General features: G+C 48.4%; 1 protein-coding gene across 1 annotated transcript in view; it reads left to right on the forward strand.

Moving 5' to 3' along the window:
• Nucleotides 1-20,147, forward strand: part of SEC23A (SEC23 homolog A, COPII component) — a 981,910-nt gene that overhangs the window by 781,821 nt on the left and 179,942 nt on the right. Inside the window, exon 17 of the mRNA XM_086937358.1 lies at nucleotides 10,019-10,105. Coding sequence (XP_086793484.1) covers nucleotides 10,019-10,105 — 87 coding nt within the window. The remainder of the gene's footprint in view (nucleotides 1-10,018; nucleotides 10,106-20,147) is intronic.

Here is a 20,147-nt window from a genome sequence, read left to right on the forward strand (position 1 = left end):
TATATCTGCCCGGAGGGTGAGTGAGCTGCAAGCTTTGTCATCCAGGCCTCCCTTTTTCTTGGTTTACCCTGACACACTGGTGCTTCACACTAGGTCCTCTTCCATGCCAAAAGTGGTCACACCATTTCATTTTATTTTTTTAAAATATTTTTTTATTGGTTTTGCAACACAAACATAACCCCCTCTTACAAGGCACTTTATCAACTGGAGCCCGTTACTGGATACATTACATAAAGTCAGTTTCCTCAGTTGAGTTGTATACATCCTATAAACAATACCACATTATTCTTCCCAACCTCCTCTCCTTACATCAGTGTCTCTACCAGTGTTCATATCCAATGCAGCTCACAATATAATGGGAGCTCAACTAGGTGCTCCCTCAGTCATTTGCCTCTCCCTCCCTCCTCCCGTCCATTCCTCCCCCCACCGGTGTGCTCTATGTATATTAAGCCAGAATCTTCTTCCTACCTCATCTCATTAGGGTGTGCCAGTATACTATTACGTTTGGGTTGCTACCCGGTTCCTGCTATGCTCAACTTCACTTCCTCTCCCCATCATCCACCCCCAACCCGTCTATGCACTGCCTTCACCAGCAATCACTGAAAAAGCGTCCTAATAATCAGAGTCTGAGTCCTGTTCTGGTGCCGTCAGCCGCGCCACTAGGGCTTCCCTGTGCAGTTTCAATCGCCTTCTCATTATTCGATCTTCTGGCCTGTTGGAACCTGACCATACTCTCGCTAGCCTCCCTAGTTGTAAATTCCACCTTCCATCGCTCCATACTAGGTCCCTGCTTGGATTTCCATTTTCTCGTTAGTTCCCGTTTGGCCAACAGCAACTCCAGATCAATGAATTTGCTCGTAACCTTATTTCTCGCCGTGTGAGGGAACCAGTGCAGGATACATGCTCCCATGTCGGGTTCTATCTGCCGGTCTGTCACTCCGCGCAGGGCTTCAACCAGCTCCTCCCAGTACGTCCCCAGCTGCGGGCAACTCCACATCATGTGCTGAAAGTCCGCTGCATGCAAGTGACATCTAGGGCAGCATGTCGACTCCACATTAAAGTATTTATTTATCTGTCCTTGAGATAAGTACGCCCTATGTATGACATAGAAATGAATACGTTGGAATCTGGCATTTCGCGTGCCCTTCCACGCCCTTTCCACTAGTTTATCCCTTGTTGATTCAGGTAAATCTCTGCCCAGGTCCCCCTCCCATTTTCAACGGTTGAAGCCCCTCTTCAGTCATTCGCCTATATAGACACGTTATTGCCTTCACCGTCCCCGCCGCCATTACTACATATTGGCACATCAGAGATGTTTGCGGCTCTAGCAGTCCTTCCCACCAGTATTTCTGAATCGCTGATACCAGGGCGGCATGCAGCAAGAAATTACCCCTAGGCAAGCCGTATCTGTCCTGCAGTGTCTGATAAGGCAAAAGAACTCCTTCCTCATACAAGTCACCGACCATCTGCAACCCCAGTTCTTCCCATTCTGCCAGTGCCGACCAGTCACCTCCGTGCGGGAAGGCCGTACACATCCCAAGTGGCATCTCCGGTGCATATGGGCGGGCGCTGCCTCCCCTACTTCAGCATGCTCTCAGCACTTTCTCCTCGGACGTCAGCGAGTCGGCCCGCAACCGCTGGCCCGGGATAATAAAGGACAGAGTGTGTTGTGGAAACCATCGGCCCTCTGGGCCATCCTGCCCTCTGAACTCCCGAGCAGCTGCCTGCGTAAGCCACTGCAGCTGGGCCACCAGGTAGTACAGTTCGAAGTTCGGAACTGCCCAACCCCCTTCCGCTCTAGGTCTCATCATCGTGTTCAGGGCCACCCGCCTCCTGCCGCTCCTCCACAGAAATCCCAATACCATGGTTCTGAGCATCCTAAACATCCGACCTGGTATCCAGATTGGCAGTGTCCTGAAATAATACAGTCATTGTGGCAGCGCTTCCATCTTCAGAAGCGCTACCTTTCCTGCCACTGAGAGCGGCAGCGTACTCCAGAACTCCATGCTCCCTCTGATCCCTCCCACTGCTCTATTCACATTACCCTTCCAGCAGGTCCGCCTGCGCATGGCTCCCATCGTATTCCTTTCAAGCCATCGGGGGTACCCATTGCTCGATGCGCCAGAAACAAACTAGTCTTCTCCCAGTTCACACACAGCCCTGATGCCGTCCCAAACGCCCTCAACAAGTGTGTCGTTCCTATTAAGTCCTCATCAGGGGGTTGCCAGAAACATTAACAGGTCATCAGCGTATAGCGATATATAGTGCATTTCTCCCCGCATCTCAAGCCCAGTGTAGTCCCTCCCCGACCTAGCTTGCATCGCCAGAGGCTCAATCGCCAGCACAAACAGCAGCGGAGAAAGTGAACAGCCCTGCCGTGTGCCTCGTCCCACCGTGTAAGGCGTTGACACCGTCCTCTCCGTTCGCACCTGGGCTGTTGCACAATTATATAATATTTAAGTCCACTTCACGAACTCCTCCCCCAGTCCCATATTGCGCATAACCTGAAAGAGAAATGGCCATTCCAGGCTATCGAATGCCTTGAGAGAATCAAGGCAGAAGGCGTCAGGCTCTGGCACTGCTCCAGAATCTGCAGTAGCCGTCTCACATTAATAGACTAGTTATGCTTAGGTATGAAACACGACTGGTCTTGGTGTATTAATTGGGACATATGTGGGAGCAGGCAGGACGCCGATATCTTGCTCAAGATTTGTAATCATTTGTCAGCATTGACAGCGGGCGATATGCCTTCATATCCGTAGCTTCCCTTCCAGGCTTCAACAGGGGGATAATAATGGCTTCTCTAGAAGTTTCAGGTAGCTTCCCTGCTTTGTGCGCCTACTGATAAATTGTGCAAACGTGGAACTAAGCAATCTGTATACTTGGAGTAGAATTCTATGGGGAGGCCGTCCACCCCAGGAGTCGTATTACGGGCCATGTGCTTAATCGCGCTCCTTATCTCCCCCACCATAATCTCACTTCCCAGTAGATCCCCTTGTTCAGTGCTCAAACTATGCAGGGCCACCTCCTCCAAATATTCCCTTACACTATCGGGACCCTGTGCCAATTGGCTACTGTATAGTTCAGTGTAATACTCTATGAACAGTCGGTTGATCCCTGCTTGTGTGTTCATCATCCCCCCTGAGGGGGCTAACAAGGCCCAATATCGGCACCCCCCTGGGGATCAGATTAGCTAACCACGCCAGCAGTGCGCTCGATTTGTCCCCCTCTGCGTGCATCCTTGCTCTGTAACTTTTATAATCAAAGGAGCGCAGCCTCTCCACCTGAACTGCCACTGCCTCCCTAGCTTCCGATACCTCAGCCTGCGCTCCCGGATTTCCAGGTTGGTTTCTCTCCGCAGCCCGCAGCCTACCTTCTGCTTTCTCTAGATCAGTCAAGATCATTTTCCTTACTCCAGCTGTCTTGCTAATACATATACCCCTGACCAACCTTAAAAGCATCCCACTCAATTGCCTCGGATGTTGCCGTCCCTTCGTTCTCCTCAAAGTATTGTACAATAACCATTCCCAGCTCCTCGCTAAAGACCGGATCCTCCGGCCTGACCTGCCAGGTCGGAATGGCTGCCCTCTTCTCGACTCCAGCGTATCAGCACTAGCAGCGGGTTGTGGTCCGTGATCGTTCTCGCCAGATATTCGCTACCCGTCACCTTGGAGTGAATCTCAGGGGCGCATAAAATTGCCTCTAACCTCACATGTAAGTCATGTAGGCCGGAGTAATAAGAGTAATCCCTGTCTTCCAAGTGCTGGGCAAGCCATGTGTCAATCAGAACCCAGTTGGTCTGCCAGGTTCTTCTCACCTTTGAGATCCTATAGACTGGGGCACCAGATTGCGGGGGGTGGGACCTATCTCTCTCCACATCTGTATTGAGTTAGTCTCCCCCTAGTATTGATGCAGTCGTTAAATATGACGCTAGGTTCCCAGACAATTTCTCAAAGAAGGAAGTTTGATCGACATTGGGGGCATACACACTGCACAGAGTTACAACTATTCCATTAAGCTGCCCCATAACTGCTACAAATCTTCCCTCTGGTTCAACCAGGTGCTGCCTTGGCTGAAAAGGGACTCCCGCCCTGATCCACACCAGAGCGCCCCTGGCAAATGCCGAGTAGGTTGTGTAAAATATTTGGCCCCTCCATCTCTTTTTCAAGGCCACTCCCTCAGTTCGGTTAAGGTGTGTTTCTTGAAGGAAGGCTATATGCACCAGTCGGTGTACTAAGAAAACATGCACCTTATGTCGCCTTTGCATTGTGTAAAGCCCTCGCACATTCCAGGTAATACACTTCAAGTCATGTAACGTCCCCATTGATCGGCCATTTCCTCCTTCGCACCTTCCCCACATCAAAAGGCACACCGGCATCAGTAACTTCCCCAAGCCCCCACCTAATCCTTCCCCAACTCCCTACCCCCAGAACAGGCGCTACAACATTAGAACCCATCCAAACTATTACTCAATGAACCCCACTAAGCTCCTAAGGAGCTACACCCACACAACCGTACGGGAGGTAAACCTGAAGCTTCAGGGAGTCAGACCCCTAGTCGTCCTCCTTCCCACGCTCGACCCCCTTTAGAACTGATCCAGCTACTTCTGGGACCGAGCAGCAGCGAGACCTGTTCCAAATATAATCCACATCCCCCAACTACTCCATATCTCTGTACAGCCAATTGCCAATCAACCAAGTTCGCAGCTATCTTCCCCCCCTTCCCACCCACCCAGCACTTTATTCATGTCCAGCCAGAGTCTACTTCACCGATCGACGATCTCGTCTGCCGTTCCAGCTGTCACATGGGGCAATTTCAGGCTTTTGCCATCCGATTGTTCACCGTCCTCTCCCTGGGACCCCTTTTCCGAATCCGTCCCTGCCGAATGCGATCCTCCTCCTTCTTGCGAGATAGCAGTGACAGCCTGCAAAGCGGCCGTGCGCTCCTGCTCTGTTTGTGTCTCCGTTGGTCTCTGGGTCGCTGTATGGCGGTGCCGGTTGCGCCTCAGTCTGCGCGGTCGAGGTCTCAGCGTCCCTTCAGTCTCGCCCCTTCCTGCCTCTCCAATTCCCGCCTTGTACAGCTCCAGCCCGTCCCAGGCCTCCTCAGGACTGTCATGAAAGGACGCCTTGCCATCCATCGTTATCTTCAGTCTCTCCGGAAACATCAGCGAGTATGGAATGCCCTCGTCCCGCAGTGCTCTTTTGACGGCCACAAACGACACCCTGCGGTGCTGGTCCTCAAGCGTGTAGCCCGGAAACAGTGTTACCCTGCTGTGGTCCACTGTGTACGGACCACCCACCCTGGCCTGGTTCAGCAGGAGATCTCTATCCTTGTAGTGTAGCAGGCTGGCCACCACCGGCCTCGGCGGCCTCCCGGGGTCCAATGGTTTGGCTGGCACTCGGTGGGCTCTCTCCGAAGTATAAAAGGGTGTCGGGCCTACTGGCGCGACGGACTCCTTCAGCCATCCTTCCAGATATTCCACCATGTTGGGTCCTTCCACACCTTCCGAAGTCCCACCACTCAGACGTTGTTTCTCTGATTCCTCCCTTCCGCATCCTCCGCTCGCCTCTCCAGCGTCTGTAGCCTACTGTGAAAGTCAGTCATCCGTGCTGCCAGTGACTTTTGAGCCAGTTCCAGGACCTCTATGGCTGCTTCCGTTTGTTTCACTCTGTCAGACAATTTTGCATGGTCCGCTCTGAGCAGCCCAAGGCCTTGCGTCAAATGCTCAATGTCCTTTTGCAAGGCCTCCCTAGTATTAGTTATGGCTTGGAGTATTTGACTGACCTGTTGCTGGAGCATCCCCTCCGGGTGTTGTTGCACTCCCTCCCGCGCCTCCGTGGCTGCTGTGTTGTCCTCCTGTTCGACTGGTGCCCCTGCTTGCTTACCCCATGGCTTCTCCATAGTCCCACAAGCCTCGAGTATCGTCTGCTCGTCAGGCTCTCGTTATGTTGCACCGCCTTCCTGCCACTGCCCTCTGTGTGCTTGCGCCTCGAGTTGTCCAGCTGCTCCCTCTGCTCCGCTCTCTCCTCCGGGCACACGCTCCTCACCCGGGCTGCCCGCCAGGCCGCACCACTCCTTGGCCTTAACCCTCCAAAAGGATCTCTCCCCCACAGGATAGCAGAGGCTCTCTTCTTCCCCAGGGGCGTGCTCCAGGCCAGCGGGCTCCCGCCTCAGCGTTCTTCCCACCTTCGCCAGGCCCCTCACCACTGCAGCATGCTCTCCTACCAGGCTCAAAGCCCAGCCTCTAGTGATCGCCAGCTACGAGAGTGCTCCTCCAGTGGTCACACCATTTCATGTGGACCAATCTGTCATCTTGCCCACCATCTATGCTTCCAGACATCCGTCCAAAGAAGAGGAGTGACTCCATCTGGACCCAAAAATAACACTATTGTTCTGCCTTGACCTCACATGAGCGTTCTGGGTGTGTGACCAACTCTTCTAAGGGTATGTCCGCGCAAAGTAAGGTCAGGCGGTTCAGAAGCGCACCATCTCTTGGTGTGTCATACTCTGCATCAAGATCGGCTACGCATTGGCAAAGAAGCAGCCTCCTGAAGGCTTATCAGCTCATTCCACCAGAGCTAAAGCTACAACCACTGCAATTAGCACGTGGAGTTCCAGTCCTGGATATCTATCAGGCAGCAAATAAGACATCCCGGCACCCGTTTACAAAGTATTGCCTGGACAGTCCTGTCCGCAGGGATGGGTACTTCGCCTGTTCGGTCCTGCAGGGCTTCCTAGTTCAAATTTGTCTGCAGACCCTCCTCCAGGGATGGTATTGCTTGGGTATCCATTGAAAGGTAAGTAATCTGCTGCTAGAAGTCTCTTCGGTAACTCCTTATCTGGTAGAGACTATACCTAACTGCAGATTCCTTACCGACCCACCCATCCTCCTCACACTGCGGACAGATTTCTAAGGTCTGGGCCGACCCATTTCAGGGCCCTAGTTTAGACTCACCAGTGTCAGTGCACTTCATGGCTCCCCGCTTCTGGTGTGAAAAGTTGTGAAAAAGATAACTGACGTCAGCTCACCTGGGTGGTGCCTATATAGGTACTGCGACACTGGCGACGGACCCGGAGCTGATCGACGTCACCTACTGGCGTGCAGGGGTACTGCTCCAAAAACATTTAGATCCAGTCTGACGTCTGGGAAATTTAAAGGTAAGAAATCTGTGGCTAGATATAGTCTCTAACAGATAAGGCTTTACCAAAGGTAAGTAACTTGTTCTTTAGATTGATCGCCGATCTGGGCAGAAGAGCCACGTCTCTGAGGCTTGAAGGTCTCCCAACTGGCTCTCTGTCAAGGCATAAATCCAGTTCAAATTAAACTGCTTTATCTATAAATTCGTCAACTGCCTTGCCCCTAAACATTTGTCTAACTCGAGCTTATAATGCCCTGTTTGAGAACAAAGGAGCAAAGACAAAAAGTTGCTCTCCATTTCTATGGTCTGCCTCAAATCAAAGGGCGGTAAAACAATTTAGGTGTTAGATCTCTTACTTTGGATTGGAACTCTTTACCGAAGACCTTATAATATGTGCCGAGTTTGTCCATCTTAGAAATGCCCAGAAAGTCATTTTATTCCACTGGGTATTTCCCTGGTGCGCTGGAGCCCTTGAATGCCGGTTTTGAAAGTCTAGGGCTGCTCCTAGTGCCTCTCTGCCTCTTTTTCCAAGCTTTGAGAGGGAGGGAGTGAGAATGTAGAGAGAAAGCGATCCGAGAGGGAGAGGAGAGGATGAGAGAGAATTGATTAATGGAAAGAGAGTTACGAGGAGGCAAAGGGAACGTGACAGAATTGATTTTTTGTTATACCAGTGCTGCTTTTGGTTTCAATAAACAACGAGGATTAGCCCACTGGATTGAAGAGATGGGAACTAGTTAGTGTCCCATATCACCTGTGAGTGTGGCTATATCAGCTAGGCACAAAACGTCTTTGTTTAGAAACCCCTCACACACCAACCTGGTTGGTGTCATGCTTCATCATCGGGGTCCAACCTGGCAGCAGAGTGCCGCCTGGTTGTGCTTCGACGCCTGACTACAGCGGAGCAGGTGTTGCGCAATAATGTGAAGTAGGTGAAGGTGAAATGTTAAAATACACCTCTGGGGATCCTTGCCACTCAGTCACTCAGTCATTGTTCACCTCAACTGCATGGCTGTGAGCCAAAGTCAGCAGATGAAATGAGTGTTATAGCCACACCTTTACTCTCTCTTGCTCAGTCCAGGAGGACCTTGTCTACTGCACCTTAAAAGAGCTCGACCTCATGCAAGTGTTCCTGCAATGCTGACTGGTCGAAAGATGATATGGATGAAGGCAGCTCGTTTCCCCACGTAGTTTGGCGCTTGCCATGCCTGTCATGTAATGTTGAAGGACCTAGTCAGTGGGAGGTTCAACAGTTTCATAACATTGAATGATGGGACAGTCAGAGGAGTGCGAAAACCTTTGCCTACTCCTCAGGCTGTAGATCCAAAGATCTAAGGTGTGTCTGCTTTTACATGGGGAGTACAGTGTTAGTGCACCTGACAACAATGTCAGTACAGTCCTGGAACAGCAGCAGTTTTTGTTCAGCTGTTCCTTTGCCCAGGTTAAGTGCAAAGTCTTAGTGAAATAAAGAGTAAGAATTGAACTCATAGAAAGACACATCCTCATGCTGATGAGTCCTGAGCTTGTACTTGAGGGGCAGTGGAGCAGGCTGGCTGCTCAAGATCCAAATCTGCCTCCCCCAGTGGGTCAGATGTGTCAGGCTTGTAATCATGGAGTTCATCCAACCAGAGAAGGAACTAGACAGTGGCAATCTCTGAACCAATGGAATTGTGAGGAGACACACTGGTGAGAAGTACTATATTGCCATACGAAGTCTCGGGTGGCATGTTCTTTAACGTTCATCGCATGTCAGCTGTTGCAATCAACTGTTGACATGACGCTCCTTGTTAAAAAATTAGAACGTTGAGGCATAAACTACCGCACCTGAAAGAAGACGGGGTGCCATCGAGGAATTGAGCATGAGAAGTAGGTTTTTAATAAATGGAACTGATGAGAGCACACACAGGCGCAGACAACGTGGTGTATGTGAGATACACTTGTGTATATGGTACTGGATGCTCAATGCTTTGTTGAACAGCTATAGAATACGTTTCCTGTGCCAGTACTCAAAGGTTGAGACTGCAGAGAGAGTCTAGCCAGAGGACTACTTTTTTATTAACTCCTCTCTTTTCATGCACAAAGTAGTGGTCAAAAGATGAGCCCTTAAAAATACTGTAGGGCTGCTCTGTCTGTACTAATGAAGTGTAGTCTTCTAGACATTGACATATAGTATTTTCATATGATCGAGATCCTTTAAATAATTGAATAATTATTCTGTGGGGTGAGATTTCCCATTTCTTGTAACACATACCTACAATTATGAGAAAGTTACATTCACGAAATTCCAAGACTACACACGTCTAGTCTCGATCGCACCAAGGCCAAGGTAGAATTGAGGTGCAGCATTTTCCGTGAAAGAGATCCCAAGGGGGTTATCCAGCCAGCCAGCATGTAAATCTTTTTATATTCACTCAGTGATCTATATATACAATGTATTGTATAACACGTTTTCCCTCTGTTAGTAATGTATACTACATTTATGCAAAAGACATGACAATTCCACTGATTTATACACAGTGATAATAATATATTTGTTGAATAGATCTGGACAGCTGCTGGGTGGAGAAAGGAGTGTGAATGTTTGGTTTGTTCTGCTGTATAGATGCACTGCTTCTGTGGCTGATAATGCTTGACACCTGACCTTCCTTTTCTACTTCCACTGCCCGTTGACACCGGACAGACAGTCCACCAATTTATCTTCGATAACACCTATGGCGTTTGCGGTGCTCGACATTTTACCAAAATACTTGACTTGACTACCAAAATAGCGCTGATTATTTTACCAAAGGTCTTGCCTTTCAATTTAGAAAGTTGCATTAAATTCTTTATTCTTGTTTATATCATCGTTTCTTTTAATGTATTGCTTTGTGTTTTGGTTCCAGCCCGTTTTACTTGATAGCAGCAGTATTCTTCCAGATCGAATTCTTTTAATGGACACGTTCTTCCAAATTCTGATTTATCATGGAGAGGTAAGCAATCCATAACATGTATTTATTTGCTAATCTGTTTTTTTAGCATGCCATCTTGTGACTTTAGTCCCTTTGTACTACTTGTGAAGTAGCATGTTGAAAATTGTAATTTTTACTCTACACCTTCTTGGATTGTATGAATCTTGACTGCCAGGGCAACAGAATCTTAAATGGGTGTTCAAATCCAGAAATAAGCAGAGGTCTATTTAAACTCATGAGCCATGTCCAGATAAGTAGTCCTGGTGATATCTTAGTGGCATGTAAAGGTCTTTTTGAAGAAGCTTGCTTTCAGCTTTTTCTTGAGAACAGACAGATTTGACTGGGACTTTATATATTTTTGCAGTCCATTCCACAGGCTTGATCCTGTCTCCTGGATTGTCTGACCACCATTTGACTTGTGGTGGAACCTAACCTATGAGATCAAGTGAAGCCCCATTAGTGCGGTTGAACATAACCTATGAGATCAAGTTAAGCGCTGTTATGTTTTAATGGTTACACTTGGTGTACAGTTCAGGAAAATAAGCATTTCGGGACATGGCACTGCCAAGCTTTAAACACTGTGCAGAAGAGTTTAACAATACGACAATATGGACTTTCAGAATTTCCCTAAACTTTTAAAGTCATTCGATTCCTCCAAGCAGTTTGCCATATTTGAGGCCTAGGAATACAAGGGGTGTGTATTTCAGAAAAATAAGCATATTCTATCAGCATTTATGAATTCAATCACAGAACCTCCAGTTGTCATGGAAGCATTAATTGTGGCATATTTTCAGGATTTACTGTCACTGAGATTTTCATGTTTTGTATTAAAACAAGACACAAGAACTTGTCTGCTTTACATGACTACATATTTCATGTGTAAATATGTGGCAAAAGTGGCGATTCTTATAAGGAAAGCATATTAATTAAACACAGTGGGATGGGTGTTTTGTTAAGGGGGGAGGAACGGCGTGCCCGTTACGCAGGAACTGATATGCCATTACCGGTCAAATGTTACTGTTGGGGTGGGGGGGTTACCCCCTTTTTTAGGTTTCGCCTGGCGAACAGCTGCGCAGCAGCGTTTTCGCGCAGGCGAAATCATATGTTAGAACAGTATGGCCTTAGTTCCGCCTCTCTCTTCCATTGGCTAGCTCCATAAATGGAGGCTAGCCATTGGAAGAGAGATCTGTCCGTCATTCGGCGATTCGTGGGCGTTCCGTCAAATTTTTCTCATCCCGCCCCTTTGTGACGTCATTGCGGCGGTGAGCGGTTGCTTTCTTTTTTTTTTTTCGTCATGTTTTGGTCAGTTTCGAAGTGTCTTTTGTAGGAGTGGGCTGCGAGATTGAAGTTGCCAGGAAGTACTTTCCATTTGCGATCAGGTAAGCAGCATTGTTTTCCGTTTCCGTCTTCGTCTTTGCCTCCGTGTTCTGGTGTCGCTGTCCGTGTGCCCATTTCGGCCCCCCCCCCTCCTGCTGTCCGTTCCCAGCCCCCCCCCCTCCCGCTGTCCATTCCCGCCCCCCCTCCCGCTGTCCGTGTCTCCGGCCCAACTTGTAACTGGGGTGAGAGGGCAGCTCTTGTGCCACTTGCAGTGCACTGCACACGTACCAAATACCTGACTCAGCACAAAGATGTGAGACGAACTAACAAACTTCTTCGAAGCCTCGCCAAGAATACATCCCTGGGTTGGCGTTACAAAAAGAGTTATATTGAAAAGGCTGATGCACCATGTGATATCAGACATGGCAAGCGCGGGGGACAGGGATGGGAGTCGACACACAAGGTCACCGATCCAGAGAGCACCTTCACTTCAAGGGCTAAGATACAGGCAGCTGACAGCAAGTTTAGTGTGCGCGACAGCGGCCCTTCTCTCCACCCGGTACCAGTCCCAATCCTGCAGTACCTGCTCCGTCCTTACCGGGACTGGGGGCTCCGGAGTCCTGACCATCTACCTCCCGCCGGTTCGGGCTGCACACTGACGGCCTGTGATTTGTCAGGGGAGGAGGCGCTGCTGCTGCTTGCCTGCTGTGCCCGGGGAGCTCCCTTCAGTCCGTCTGTAACGTGCCTCCGTCCGCTGACTTACTGCTAAACTTCCCTCCGCCTGCCTCCTTGCCCTCACACCACCACCAGCAGACCACTTCCTGCTTCCTGAGCATACACCACGCCCTTCGAGGCAGACCCCCGACAAACACAGGCCTGTCTCCAGAGCTCCAGCGGACAGGAAGCGCGCCTCTCCCAGGGCGACCACCCTTAGCAAATAAGGTCCCCCGGGTCCAGCCGGTCTGCCGCGTTCCCACCGCATCTGCACTTACAGGCCCAGTCCCCACCCTTGCCATCGGTGATTCTGCCCCCGTGTCACATGGCCCGCCCACGCACCACCTGCTGCCGCCACAACCCTCAGAAGAGCACCCCTGAACCACCCCCCCCAGTAATAGGATGTGCCCTTTGCCCTTCCTCTCTCTCTCTCTCCCCTTTACCCTCCCCCCGTCCCGTCTTCCATCCCTGTTTCCCAGCGCTTGTACCTCTCCATGTCCCCCTGTCCATCACTTCCTCCCTTCTTTCTGCATGTGCCCCTGTCGCCCATGCCTCTGTCTGTCTCTCCCTGGCCCTTTCCCAATACCTGTCCCTACGTTCCAGCCCCGCACGTCTCTGTCCATATTTCTCTCTTTCCTTTCTGTATGTGTCCCCGTCGGGCCCGTCATTCTCTCTCTATCCATATGCCCCGGCCGGTCTCTCTGTTCCTGTCCTCCTATGTCCCGGTCCCTATCTGTCTTTTTCTTTCCTGTTCTGTGTCCTTGCCTGGTCCCACTGCCACCACTGGTGACATTTTTACAGTAATCCATCCACCTGCGCTTGTCCCTCTCCCTGTCTTTCCCCTGTCCTTCTGCCCACCATTTCCTGCCCCATTGTCCCTCCTCTCTATCTTTTCTGTCGCTGCCTTTGTCTGCCTCACTCTCTGTTCCTTTCCCTCACCCTGTCTCCCGGTTCCTGCCCCCTTGCCCTGTCTCCAATTCTCTTTTTCCTTCCCTTCTCTTGTCACCTGATGATTACAAGTGCGCCTACTTCTGCTTTCGATCTTTAAGCTGGGCCTCGGCCACATGTGTGCAGTTACCCCCATGAAGGGTCTTAGGGATGGAGCCCTTAAGGGAAGAAGGAAATACCCCAGGCAAAGCGGAGAATCGAATTGCGTTCCAACTCTCCCTGTGCAGGAAGGGAGGTATCCTCTTTCAACGCTTTAGCCGGTAGCAAATCCCAAAGGTCAGTCTATTTTCTGAAAATAATCTGCGTAGTTTTGTTTTCTGACTCGAAAGAGGATCTGATGGCAACTATGGTAGTCTCTGTGAGACCGCATTCTTTAGTAGTTAGGTTTAAACTGCTGCAACTTGCATGGCATGGTGTAAACGCAACACCCCTTGCATCTCACCTACTTCTGCATCCGTTCAAGTTCACATTTCACGATTTATTTTATGGTTTTAAAATATTACACGCTTTATTTGGCGGAGGTTCCCATTATTCATCTTCTCACACCCCTGTCCCTGTATGTATTGTTCAGGTTTTTGATGACGTCATTCTTAATGGAATGCAGTTTTCTGACAGTAATTACATGCTAACTTAGGAGCTGATTAGGAGACTAACACTGAAACAGGTGGTGCATCATACTAGGAGGTAAATGTCCATACCCGTGACGAAGGTATTGGGTATAAAAAGCCATTTAGCTTAGAAACGACACCATAGCCTATTTGAAAGTTTTAGCAAAGAGCAAGTTTGCCAAACGAATGTAAGACTTTAAAGTGAATTGTCGCTGTGGGTCGATTGCTTTAGGCTGGCAAGCGAGTATGTTATTGCTCCTGCTTTAAAAACCGAACCTGTCATTTTTATTTACTGATTGGGTTTCCTTAAACTGCACATCAGGTGGGCTAAATTCCACCTGTTAAGACGTGCCATAACATTCGGATTTTGTCACTTTCTTCACCCAACACCTTAATGTTCCAGTATTTAACTTGCTTTATGCATCCGGCAGGTTTGACCTCCCGGAATGTACTTGTGAAAAATTGGGACAGCAACATAACAATGTTTTTTTTTATAGTGAACTTTCGCGAAATGTGGATTGCAGGCATCTTGCTAGATTGCTTACTGAAAGGAGACTCATTTGAGACAAAAATTTCTGCAAGATATTTCCAAGTGTGAACATAACTCCCGCGTACAAAAAAACTAAGCATTCCACTATACGAAATTAAAAAAATGTTTGTAAAAAAATGTGTGTGAATTTTGCACTCTTAATTAAAGCATTAAAGCATATAATGTATTGGTAAAATATGATTGCTTTGAGGGGGCTTAAATTGAATTTGAACCTTGGTCAATGGACGTAAACTAATAAGTCAAGCACTCCGGCCACAATTGCTATGAATGAACCACATGGAGATAAATGATCGCAGATTTATTAGAGCAAACAATTCAGGTGGTCACTTACTCACTGTATTCGTATTCATTAAAAATATTATGATGCAACATATATTGATAATGTTCATTGCCTTCCATGACGAGCACTTGCTGTGCGAATCTATGTTTTTGATTATATTTTGGTTAACCTTCCACTACAAATTGTAGACTTAACTTGCTAACCATCAGTTTGTCCCTGTATACCAGCCTCCAGGGAGGCTTGGGCTGTGAGTATGGACTGCTTTGGAAAGTAACCCATTCCTTTCTTTTTCATCTGGCCCTGTATACTGCAAACAACAATAGTTATTAGGTGCAGTTTTGGCCAATATATAACATCTATGTGGAGGCTGAATCAGCCCTTCGATCAGGTTAAATCATTACATATAGACCAAACAATTTGAAAGGAGGTTCCAAGGGCAAATTTATCGACTAACTAGGTACATGCCCCAAACCATATAACTCAATACACTAAATAGTACCTAGGAGTCGAACAACAGATGGGTCATTCACCATGGACAACAAACTTAATACCATGCAAATAACACAAGTGGGAACACACCATGCAGACCTTAGTGTGATAATAGCCGAGTTAAGACTCAAGGGCATATGGAAAGATTCCCATCAGAAGCCACACTGTACTGCCCTCTTTTGCATCATTTGGGTTCTCCTTGCCCAGGAGACAAAACAAAGCGGCCGGTCAGTTGTTACCGTGACCGTTTGTAAATGAAAGAAAGAAGTGTTGTTGGAGGGAAGTATTATATGGAATTACCAGTGTTTATATGGCAACTGAAAAAAGCAGTGTAAGGTGAGGAAAGTGAATAGTGAGAGGTATTAAAATTAGATGAACTGGGTAGAAGCGAGTAATTTATTAGTATCTCCCAGTCCCCCAAAGCTAAAAGACAGGTGCAAACACGGATTTGAAAAAATATCCGCGGTCAGTAGTGGTCAACATGTTTCTGCATATATAAGAAAAGAGTTTCATGCATTCATCAGGACCCGTTGTTCATAAACTACTGCTTTTTGTGAAAGAATTAATAAAAGATATCACCTGAAATATCCAGGTCGTGTGCTCAACCACGTACTGTTACCGCACCGTACCAAGGAGACGATGTCCACAGGAACAACATAAACAATGTTTATGTTGTTCCTGTGGACATCGTTTCTACCCAGTTCATCTAATTTTAATACCTCTCACTATTCACTTTCCTCACCTTACACTGCTTTTTAGGTCTCGTGACCTACAATGCGCGCAAGCGCATTGAGGGATCGAGAATTCAAGTAGCCAAAAACATCGTCAAACTAAGGGCTTCGTTCCTGCGGTTTTCTTGAAGTTCACGTGAATCACGTGAGCAAACAAGCACGCGCATTCACGGCCAGCCCAGCACATCAAAGGGCTTCTCCTCCCCTAATTATTCATGGCCAGCCGCAGGCCGGCCGTACTTTCAGTTTCCCAAAGGCTTCTCCTCCCCTAATTATTCATGGCCGGCCGCAGGCCGGCCGTACTTTCAGTTTGCTTCTCTTCATCAGTTTATGAATACTCTCTGAACAGACAGTTCAGCATTTTGTTCTCTTTTCGTCATTTAACGGGCTTCGGCTGTTCAGTTTCCCAAAGGCTTCTCCTCCCCTAATTATTCATAGCCGGCCGCAGCGCGCATTGTAGGGATCGAGAATTCAAGTAGCCAAAAACATCGTCAAACTAAGGGCTTTGTTCCTGCGGTTTTCTTGAAGTTCACGTGAATCACGTGAGCAAACAAGCATGCGCATTCACGGCCAGCCCAGCACATCAAAGGGCTTCTCCTCCCCTAATTATTCATGGCCGGCCGCAGGCCGGCCGTACTTTCAGTTTCCCAAAGGCTTCTCCTCCCCTAATTATTCATGGCCGGCCGCAGGCCGGCCATACTTTCAGTTTGCTTCTCTTCATCAGTTTATGAATACTCTCTGAACAGACAGTTCAGCATTTTGTTCTCTTTTCGTCATTTAACGGGCTTCGGCTGTATGGCTTCAGCTTTTGCATCTGTCCCTTCTGCTCTGTTTCCAGTCTGTTTGCGCGTCTCTTCCTCTGTTGTAGTTTCAATAGGGTCCATATAACCCTCGCTGCTCATTTTCGAATTTTTTACCCCTTGTATTGCTGTGTTCTCCTTACAGTGTGTTGCTCTGTCATTTATATCCTCACATCTCTCAGCCTGCTGCTCAGTGTTTTGTCAGTTTCTGCTTTAAGTTTCTGTTTCTGCTGCCCACCATTCTGTCTTTTCACCCCCCCCCTCTCTGCCCCTGTGGTTTTGTCCATTTTGAGCCTCCGGGCCGGACACAGACAGTATCGTCTCTGCCCATTTTCCTCTACAGGGAGAACAGCGAGAACTCCAACAGCCACAATGCCTTATCATCCTCCATGAACGGCAAAAATAAGACAGTTTTGGGGAGTTCCGATGAGGAAAAGACGCCCCTGGGGAACTCCGGAGCATCGGTCCTCGAGCCCGGCCATGATGCTCTCCTCGAACCCTGGTCTGCACCCCCTGCATGGCATGGGACACCCCCAGGGCCCAAGCGCCATCCCTGTGTCCGGACCAGACCCCATGCACCTCCACACTTTACAGGACTCCATCTTGAACCCCATATCCTCCAACCTGGTGGACCTTGGACCCTAATAGGAGCCCCAGGGGACTCCGGTAATCAGCGAGGAGGGATCCTGATTGGACAGTGGCAGCCTCGGGCTGGCTGGATGAATGGATGGTTTACGGTACGGCAATGAACTGCGGAAGTGGAGTACGTGCAAAGGCAGGTCGGAAGGGTTTACAAGGCTGTTTTTTGGTGGATTCACAACCAGCATACTTGCTGGGAGCTGCGAACTTCTCTGTAGCCTTGTCACGTTTTTATGTTACATGTACGTTGCCAATATGCCTGAAGCTAAATACACCCAGGCCATACATATTTGGGACACCAGGCGGACAAGGTGTAATAATTCACTCCTATATCGCAGGTATATATTATAAGTTTACAGGACTCGCAGCAGCATGTCGCAGGAGCACCGCGAAAGATGCAGCTCCGTCTGTGCCCTGTGCCAGCCGGGTCCGAGCATTTGCCCACTGCTCTCTGGTAGCAACCTGGCACGGTGCAGTCACCTACAGCTGGACGCTCACACGACCCCTCCCCCTCCGAATGCGACCAAGAGCTGCAGAGCGAACCACCGGTCACTAAATGTCTTCTTCTTTGTTTATATTGTGTGAATACATTCTTTGGAAATATTTCTGCTTTTATTTTATAATAAAATATTGAAATAAAATAATACATTACATGGACGTATTTAATGTGACATAGAGCTTGAGGTAAAACCGCAGTTAGTGCGCAGACTCACTGCAAAACTTAACCGCACCTTTTTTTTTTTGCCTTTAGTACACGTGACAAGTCAAGCACATTGAAAGCTGTGTCACAGATGGTGGAACAATTGTGTACACAATGTACCGACATCCGAGATTCAAGGATTCCATAGCTGTATTTTAATGTTGCGCAGACTGTTCAGTGTGTGCGGCACTTATGATTTGCAGGTTGATTAGAGCAGGGGTCAGTCAAGGCGCCGATATATCTTTCCTTCTTTTTCATTTGTTTTATTTTCAAACATCCAGAACTGTGAACATGTGCGAATAAAAAACTATTCCCCTAATGCACAGATTTAGAACTTCAGAAGCCTCGGTGTCTGCAAAGACTCTTTAGTGAACCTGCTACAGACATCGGCGTGAAACCTTCCGTTTCAAATCCGGCAGGGCCGATTCCGATTTTCATCCTTCTTTGGGATGTTAAACACACAATATCGAGTGAGTTGCATGCTAATTCAGCTTATTCAGTCAAGGCAGTGCGCCTGTTAAAGGAAGCACAATAAAACACACATTAGTATATTTTTTTTTAATTGGGATCTTTTTTGGTGCTCAGGAATAGTATTGAATTACAGATACTCATATTGAGATTTTATAAGTGGAGACCGCATCAAAGTGCCACCTTTGCCCGACATCAATTAAAGAGAGTGGATGCTAATTACTTGTATCCTGCACGCTGGTAACATGCAATTTTAAAGAAACCACTAATCTTTTCAGAGTTTGAAAGATTATAGTTCCCAGACACTAAAGTGCGTGAATAAGTTAGCTGGTGCTTTTTAGGTCTCGTGACCTACAATGCGCGCAAGCGCATTGAGGGATCGAGAATTCAAGTAGCCAAAAACATCGTCAAACCAAGGGCTTTTGGTAAACTTGCCAATAGGTCTCGCAGTAGGAAAGTTGGAGCTATTACAATTGCAAATAACAATGCCTTTTATTTTTGTTTTCATTTTAAAAACATAAAGGGCTTTGTCATTTACAAAACCAATAGCTCCAACTTTCCTACTACGAGACCTATTGGCAACGCCAGTGCTTGTTTCAGTTGCCATGTAAACACTGGTAATTCCATATACCCTCCAACAACACTTCTTTCTTTCATTTACAAACGGTCACGGTAACAACTGACCGGCCGCTTTGTTTTGTCTCCTGGGCAAGGAGAACCCAAATGATGCAAAAGAGGGCAGTACAGTGTGGCTTCTGATGGGAATCTTTCCATATGCCATTGAGTCTTAACTCGGCTATTATCACACTAAGGTCTGCATGGTGTGCTCCCACTTGTGTTATTTGCATGGTATTAAGTTTGTTGTCCATGGTGAATGACCCATCTGCTGTTCGGCTCCTAGGTACTATTTAGTGTATTGAGTTAAATCATTACATAAACAGAGCTCTTCAGTTAACTCTGGGGATCTTCATTTGTTAACACACAGCAGAGATCTGTAATATCAAGGTGCTCCATAGTAAACTAGGAAGGCGATACGGCGCACTATTTGCAAATTGTGACAAGTAATAGTGAATGATATGACAACTTAATATGTATACAAAAGCCCGTCTGCTTATTAGGACATTTTGTTTAAGCCAATCTTAAATAATTTGCCGTGCTTGCTTCCCTGCCCCCTCGCTGTGCTTGCTTCCCTGCCCTCTCGCTGTGCTTGCTTCCCTGCCCCCTCGCTGTGCTTGCTTCCCTGCCCCCTCGCTGTGCTTGCTTCCCTGCCTCCTCGCTGTGCTTGCTTCCCTGCCCTCTCGCTGTGCTTGCATCCCTGCCCCCTCGCTGTGCTTGCTTCCCTGCCCCCTCGCTGTGCTTGCGTCCCTGCCCCCTCGCTGTGCTTGCTTCCCTGCCTCCTCGCTGTGCTTGCATCCCTGCCCCCTCGCTGTTCTTGCTTCCCTGCCCCCTCGCTGTGCTTGCTTCCCTGCCCCCTTGCTGTGCTTGCTTCCCTGCCCCCTTGCTGTGCTTGCTTCCCTGCCTCCTCGCTGTGCTTGCTCTCCTGAGTGTGTGTGTGGCTCTGGGTCGGTGTGTGTGGCTCTGGGTCGGTGTGTGTGGCTCTGGGTCGGTTTGTGTGTGTGTGGCTCTGGGTGTGTGTGTGTGTGTGGCTCTGAGTGTGTGTGTGCGTGTGGCTCTGGGTAAGTGTGTGTGTGTGTGGCTCTGGGTAGGTGTGTGTGTGTGTGGCTCTGGGTGGGTGTGTGTGTGGCTCTGGGTGGGTGTGTGTGTGTGTGGCTCTGGGTAGGTGTGTGTGTGTGTGGCTCTGGGTGGGTGTGTGTGTGTG

The sequence above is a fragment of the Lissotriton vulgaris genome, chromosome 9 (genome assembly GCF_964263255.1).
Source record: "Lissotriton vulgaris chromosome 9, aLisVul1.2, whole genome shotgun sequence".
NCBI lineage: Eukaryota > Metazoa > Chordata > Amphibia > Caudata > Salamandridae > Lissotriton > Lissotriton vulgaris.